The 8,357-nt window shown below is 31.6% G+C and overlaps 1 protein-coding gene across 1 annotated transcript in view; it reads right to left on the bottom strand.

Moving 5' to 3' along the window:
• Window positions 1-5,815: 5,815 nt before the first annotated feature.
• Window positions 5,816-8,357, bottom strand: part of LOC148872387 (phenylacetaldehyde reductase-like) — a 105,716-nt gene continuing 103,174 nt past the window's right edge. Inside the window, exon 6 of the mRNA XM_088969224.1 lies at window positions 5,816-6,276. Coding sequence (XP_088825350.1) covers window positions 6,126-6,276 — 151 coding nt within the window. The 3' untranslated portion in view covers window positions 5,816-6,125. The remainder of the gene's footprint in view (window positions 6,277-8,357) is intronic.

Here is an 8,357-nt window from a genome sequence, read left to right as displayed (position 1 = left end):
TCCCTAGTGTCACGCGGGTTGGGGCAAGGTAACCACTCCTTAATGTCGGGCGAGTTTAGGGGCAAGACACCCCCCTCCTCATCAAGGATGGAGAATCCTCGAATTTCCTTGCCTCATCCCCAATATTTGGCAGGTTCAAGTAGAGGTGTAAATTGGGTCGTGTTGGGTCGGCACAACATGACCCACATGTGGGCCGCACAAAGTGCGAGTCGTGTCATGATGGCCCACGAGGCGTCTCGGGCTATGCCTCCCTCCTCTAGGATAATTTGGGGGGTTAATTCGGCACAACCCATGGCTCGAGCCCGCACGAGCCTATGATGTGCCATGGGTCGGGCTAGTCCATGGGCCAGGCTAGGCCATGCTGCACACCAAGCCAAGCTCAAGGCAAGGCACCCACTCCTCATCCAAGGTTTTTAAAATTGGACCGAATAGGGAACCGTTCTAGGGTTAAATGGTCTGACTGTTTGATTCGAACGGATAACCTGCTTTGAAAAAAATAAAAAATTAGAAAAACATAAAAAGGACAAAAACTATTGTCCGGGTTGACGGTTCAACCACCCAGGTCAGTGGTTTGCTAACCAAATAAACGGTTTTTGGACAAAAAACGGTTTTGAGGTGAAATGGTGTTCGGTTCCAATTTTTCAGATCTAACCGTTTGATCCAGTTTTGAAAACTCTATCCCCATCAACCCAATATTCACTTTGATGACAGAAATGATCAAAAGGATATATTGAGTATCAACCACATGGTAAATTTATAAAAGTACACTAAATTGTCTTTAATATTCAAAAATATATTTTTATGAAAATTTTGGAAAATTTATTGTACTTGTGTAATTTTGAAAATTTATTCAAGTTTATTTAAATTTTTATTAAATAATTTATTTTCTTTCTAAATAGTTTACTTACAAAATTACACTAATTTATCTAATAATTTCTAATACAAACTAACCAATAATTTCCTTTTTACAATATTATACTAATTTATCTTAATAATTTGTGTAATCATTTATTCAAATTATAGTTTTCCATTTCCCATAGTCATTTATCTTTAATAATTTTCAATAATTTGCGATGAAAATTACATAAATATTTAATGCATCTTAAATAATTTTTCAATAATTTTCCAAAATCTATCAAATGTAATAAATTTTCCTAAAATTTCCAAAATATTCTAATAATTTTCAATAATTATTTAATGCATTGTAAATAAACTTTTAAATACTTTATATCTTTTAATTTAAAAAATGTTATTTTACAAAAATATAGTTTTATGAAAATTTTTGAAAATTTTATTACATTTGTGTAACTATGGGGATTTATTGATTTTTTAAATTGTTATTAAATATTTTTATTTGGTATTTTACTAACAAAAATACACTAATTTATCTTTTATTTTTTCAGTATAAATTAATGAATAATTTCATTTTCTATCATTATAATTTTTTGTTCCCCCATTTTTATTTGGTTATTAATTATAATAATAACAATAACTAAAATTTTATACTTTTTGATAATTGTTAAATATAATTCTCAATTTTTATAAAATGTAGTTAATGAGTTAATTAATAACAATATTTATTAATTTTTTGTAATTTACTAACCGTACTAATAAGAATATTTAATTTTTGATAATTTACTAACCGTATTTATTAACCTTTGGTAATAACACTATTTAATACACATTGAATATGGGTGGGATTAAATATTAACTGTATTTATCTATTTATTAATTAATATGAATATTTTAAATGAGGGAGAGTGGATATAGATTGGGGGATGCATTTTAGGAATTGATTAGGGAGTGGGGCAACATGATACTTTTCTATTGGTTTAAATGAGATACCTTAGGAGAGAGATTATAGGAATATTTTTAGGTGGTTGGGTGACATGGCTTAATGGGAGTGGTGGGAAGGGGAGATGAGAGAAAGTCAAAGAGAATGCATGGTGGGGATAATGGAGCAAAGAGAGGCATGGTGACGGGGGCCTGTGTGATGAACGGGCTTTGTTAAGCGATAGTTAAACAATAGAAATACATAAGAGTATATAATTATTTTATATTGTAACATTTTAATAAACAATCCGATCAAACTCAACCCGAGTTGGTCGGTTTTCTAGAATTTCGGACCAGCTTTAGTTTAATAAATATATATTAATATTTTTATATTTTATATTTAATTTTTTAATACGAGAAAGTAGAAAAAATCCCATATTTCTTAGTCTATAATATTTTATATCATAGATTTAATTTTTATAATTTATTTTTTAATAATTTCATTGTAATTTATGAAATTTAAATTTAATTTTTAAGTTTAATTCTTTTGAACAAACAAACTAAACCAAAAATAGACCCAAATCAATACAACCCGAGTTGGTTGGCTTTCACTAATGGTCAATCAGTTTCAAGTGACAAACTGTGAACTTGACTAGATCGATTTGGTTGGCGAAACAACCTGCAACTAAACTGAACCAATCATTGAACTCTTCTAATTTAAACTAAATTTATAGTCTAATCTCTAATAAATAACAATAGTTTATTCTCCAATAACTATTGAAAATTTATAGCAAAAGTACACAACCATTGAAAATAAGTTTATAATGAAAATATAATAGATATATAACAAAAATACAATAATTACAAAAATATAATAAACACTAAAAATATACCAAATTAGTCAATAAATAGTGTAATATCAAATAATACTTTAATCTCTAATAAGTATTAATCTATAAATTATCAAAAATATATAATTACTAAAAATAAATTTATAACAAAAATACAATAAATATGACAAATTAAATTTCAAAAGTTAAATAATAGTTGTTTAATCTCCAATAATTATTGTTAATTTTCTATTAAATAACAAAATAAAAATAGATTTCTAAATAAATATTGAAAGCATATTTATAAAAAAACAATAAATAATTACCCAAAATAAAAAATATATTAATTATATTATATAAATATACAATGAATATACACTATTATTGTAAAATTATTACTAATAAATATAATTTTGTTGATAGTTATTTTCTATAATTATTAATTGATATAAGTTAAATTAGTTATTTACAATATTATTTAGTTATTGAAATAATATTGTTATTTAAATTCTTAAAATATTAATTATTTATTGAAATTAATAATCTATAAAATTATAATTTTACTATTTTTACATAATTCGTTATTAATTTTGTAAAATATTAAATTATTATCACTATGAATATTATGAATTTTATTATAATTATTTTCTACTTTTAAGATTTTTTTAAATTTATTACATAATTTTGTTATTTTAACTATTTAAAATTTTGTAATGTTAAATATTTTGTTATTTAAATATTTAAATAATATATAAAATACTTAAAATTTTTAATTATTTTAATTGTATTTATTTTAATGTTATTACGTAATTTTAAATATTTTTTTATATTATTTATCTGTTTTTAATGTTTTTATTTAATATTTTTAGTTATTAAAATATATATATAATATTTTATTTTATAATTTTAAATTTTTATTATTTTACTAACATTTAAATTGAATAATTTGTAATGTTTTAATTTATATTGTTTCTACATAATGTCATGATGAATTTTGTAAAAATATTGAATTTGTATGTAGAATGCAAAACCTTATATTTTGTATTATTTTGTATGTATTTATATTGTACATATTTGTATTTGTACTCTTCCCAAACTGAGCCTTAATCAGATTGTTTGTGGTGCAAATATCATTTATAATGACGTAATTTAGACTGATAAATATTTAGAGTGAAAATAGGTAAACTATAGATTGTAGTTTACTTTTGCTTTCGATTTAACTTATTGATAGTCTGAAAAGGATTGTGCGTCCAATTATTGAAGAGTGCAGAGCTTTAAGGGAGAGATTAGAGGGAATAGTTGAGTATCATCACATCACATCTAGAGAATGAAATATTGTTGTAGACTGGCTAGCTAACTATGCGCCAACCAACAAAGTATCTATCACCTCCGTTCCTAGGCCTTTAAGTGTAATCGCTTGCTTTGATTTATGGGGACGTGCTACCCCTTGTTCTATGCAGCCCCTTTTTGGTTCTGTCAAAAGAAAAAAAAAAGAGAATTAATGGAGGTAGGAGGAAAATAGGGTTGGAAATGGATTGAGTTAAATTGAATAGGTAGATTTATATTTGAATTTGAATAGGATCTTATTAAATGGATTTATGTTGTATTCAATCAATTTGAATTATAAATGGATATTAAATGGTTTTAATATATTAAATTGAAAATGATCAACATACTATATGTTGTCAATAAAATGGAATAAAATTGACTTAAATATCATATTTCATTAACAAAATGAATTGAAAATAACTTGTATACTTGAGTTTATGGAAATATAGTAAAAATACAACATTTAAACCATATTTACTAATAGATAAAATATAAATCCTAACATATCAAATTGAATCAGATGAATCAAACATATATCATTGGATCACATAGGGGAGGATGTGGATCTATATTTGATCCAATTATAAGCAGATCGAATTTGGATCTTTCTTGAACAAAAGGATGGCATTTGCAGCGCTAGAGGAAAGTTATTTGTCTGAGAGTATCTAAGAAGAGACAAGATGATGTGGTCGTTGGTCCCTACTTTATATGAGAGAGAATTGATGCACTACTGGTAAATGTAAATAAGACAAAAACTCCAAATTATATATCATTCAAAAGTGTAAATCATTGTTAAGAAATGGATGCAAATCAGTGCAAAACCTTGCATAAGGTTCATATTTCTAAACCTTTTATTTTGCACCCTTCCCAAATTGACCTATACTTCTTGAGCTGGGCTGAAGCCTCTCCTAACTTTAGAAATAAGATTGAATAATTCATATTCACAGAATCTTCCAAATACAAACAAAAATATGTAATGGCAACAACAAACCCTTCTCACTAAAAGATAAATATGTTTGTATGCATTTCAAGTTTTAAAATAACCATGTGCAAAATACCAGTAAACGTTGCCATATGCAACCTAGAAATCTTTTTAACCAAATTCAATTCAATGGTACCAAACACCACCTAGATGGTAACCATCTACAATGTTTTTTTTTGGCTGGTTTTTAGTAATGTAGGCTTAGCCAAGTTACTATGATTTATTTTCAATACATTTTTATAAATGCTAACACCTTTTATCAAGGTTTTTAAAAACGAACCAGACTGTTCAGGGGTCTGATTATCCGGTCAAACGGTCCAACCATTCAAACCAAACAGATGACCCACTCTGACAAAAAATGAAAAAAAGGTCAAAAACCATTGTCTGGATCGATGGTTTGAATGGTTCAACCACCCGAGTCAGTGGTTTGCTGACCAAATCAAGGTTTTTGGCCAAAAAGCAATTCTGGGGTGAAACGAAAGTGACCGATTCCCGATTTTTTTCGGTCCAGTCCAAATTTGAAAACCATGTTTTTTATATTACACCTTAAATTAAATTTCAAGGCATAATACTGTATTTAGATTTACAAAATTGAATTAACCAATTTTGATACGTGTATCGGTCTGTATCAGTCTGTGATGGCTGGTCCTTTGATCACAATTCAAAGGCTACAGTTTTGTTTCAAGTCACCCATTTTTCCATGTATTATGGTGCATATATCTCCAGCATTTCAGGTTAAGAATAATGCTAGCTAGCATCATAGTAGTCACTGCCATGGGCTGCGTCAGATCACCAAAAGAACGATTTGAAACACCCCATGAGACGATGGGTGCATGGCACTAGTTTACTTCCGTGCTCTATGACAACAAATGGAGAGAGTTCTTACATGCTAGGCCTTCCATTGAAGAACAAGAGAATATAACTTCATCACACAAGTTCTCACAGTTGACATGCATTTCTACTAACCAAAAAGAAACGTACTTCTGTGCTCAATTACAACTCATAGTTCGCATTCAAGTCGAAGTCTCATCAATTCAAACTTTACTTTCCTGCTACCCGGGATACCAGCAGATATTGGGCATGGTTTTCTAGTCCCCAACAATCATAATCTCAAGTTCCCTGAACTGTTGTCAGGAACTAACTACTAACAAGATAAAGATCCTGCAATTGAAGATGATGAACCCCCATTTATTTGACCACGTTAATTGCAGCTAAAGACCAGTACTGAAAAAGTTTTTCTCCTTCAAGCTTTCAACAGTTTCCTTGATGCTCTCCTTCAAGGGGATGAAATCGATGCCCAGGCTTTTTGCTCTTTCCTTGCTTACTTGGTATGTCGGCACATAAGGTTTATCATCTGCACACCTGTCAAGATGAAACATATTTACTTTTTTTTTTCTATGAAACCAAATATATCAGAGATATAATGGGTGAAGCAAAACCTGAAAAGTAGTGATTTTCACTATGAACCCTTTAATCAACAGAAAGGGGTAAAAGATTACAAAGGAGAATAAAACATGTTTGCCTAGATCATGAGGAGAATTTTAGCTATGAGATTCCCAGACCCTTCAGTTATACCTGTGTCAGACATAAATGATATGGGTATGTGGATATGGGAACTAATTTTGCTAAAACAATATTGAAGTAAGAAGTTGAATATATGCAACACATGGCATTGATGGGTATGTGGGAACTAATCATTACACTATACATCACTCATGTAATTTGGTCCTCCGAATAACATCACAACACATGGCATCCAGTTGACACCTCGGCACTAAGTAAGAAGATCACCCCGATAGGGTGGCTAGTAGCATCTTGCATAAGGCCAACCTAAAGGACCTCTGTATAAGGAGCGACCTCCTCCGAGGACTGGCCGAGCTAAGTAGGGTACAAATGGCGACCTATTAAGGCATGCTCACCGAACTATTCCATAGATCTGTTATCAAGACCGAATTCTCTGAAGTAATAATGCTTGACTGTAAGCTGGCCTACCCACATCACCCACATCAGAGTCGATCGAACAGACCTTAGCTCTCTGTATGGATTACGTAACCGGTGGAAATATTCACTCCCAACTTAGCGGAAGTGGTTCTCTAGGAATCTCAGACCCGTTACAAAAGGTCTCTAATCCTTCACACCTATATAAAGGCATCATTCCCTTGAGAGAAGGTACGCACGATTCAGCTCTCGCACTCTCTAAGCTTCCAAGCATTCTAATATTCTCTAAAACTCCAAAAACACTGACTTAAGCATCGGAGTGCCTTCCCCGGGTAAAGCAGCCCGGGCACTCTAATATTGTTCTCTTACAGGACAATTTAACTTGTCGCTATATAGCTCGACATCCGAGCTATCACCAGCTCGGCCATACTTAGCTCGGCTTTCGACAAGGGAATCTCTAGCTCGGCATCCAAGTCATCTGCCAAGTGAGACCTTCCGGATCGCACATCATCAATCATCATTATCATCTAAAGCTTATTTATATGCATGCATGTATGCATGAAACAATATGTCCAAAAAATGAATGGCAGAAATACACGTTCTGAGATAGAGTCAGAAATGAAGTCATTCAAATGAACCTAGGAGCAGGATGTAGACTAAGATGATTTGGTCAGGTGCATAGAAGACCATCCACAACATCCATAGGAATAAGTGGTTTGTTGCAAGGCAGACTAGAAAGGACATGGGTTGAAGTGGTAAGAAATGATTTAGGCGCTTACAATTTAACAATGTCTTCTATGCACCTGACCAAATCATAGCTCGACATCCGAGCTATCACCAGCTCGGCCATACTTAGCTCGGCTTTCGACAAGGGAATCTCTAGCTCGGCATCCAAGTCATCTGCCAAGTGAGACCTTCCGGATCGCACATCATCAATCATCATTATCATCTAAAGCTTATTTATATGCATGGATGTATGCATGAAACAATATGTCCAAAAAATGAATGGCAGAAATACACGTTCTGAGATAGAGTCAGAAATGAAGTCATTCAAATGAACCTAGGAGCAGGATGTAGACTAAGATGATTTGGTCAGGTGCATAGAAGACCATCCACAACATCCATAGGAATAAGTGGTTTGTTGCAAGGCAGACTAGAAAGGACATGGGTTGAAGTGGTAAGAAATGATTTAGGCGCTTACAATTTAACAATGGGTTTGACACTAAACAGAACAGAATGGCAAAATAGGATTCATGTAGCCAACCCCATATAGTTGGAAACTTAGAATAAGGCTTCATCTTGAAGGAACTCAGCAAAATGACCTTGTAACTTCGGAAGAAGGGGTGCTCTTTATCTTTTGATTAGGAAAGTGGCATATGCAAGGGGTTGCAACTGTTTATTAAAAACACGGGACTTGCTAACAACGTATAGAATCTGACAAATGCATGGTGCTGGAAGGTCAGAAAGAGAAGTGTTATAAGCCTTGAATGGAATCCCTGGTAAGC

This window comes from Nelumbo lutea, chromosome 2, assembly GCF_056320005.1.
Source record: "Nelumbo lutea isolate HS-2025 chromosome 2, American lotus-T2T, whole genome shotgun sequence".
Classification (NCBI taxonomy): Eukaryota; Viridiplantae; Streptophyta; class Magnoliopsida; order Proteales; family Nelumbonaceae; genus Nelumbo; species Nelumbo lutea.
The sequence above is the reverse complement of the archived record's forward strand: the minus strand, read 5'-3'. Positions and strand labels throughout refer to the sequence as shown.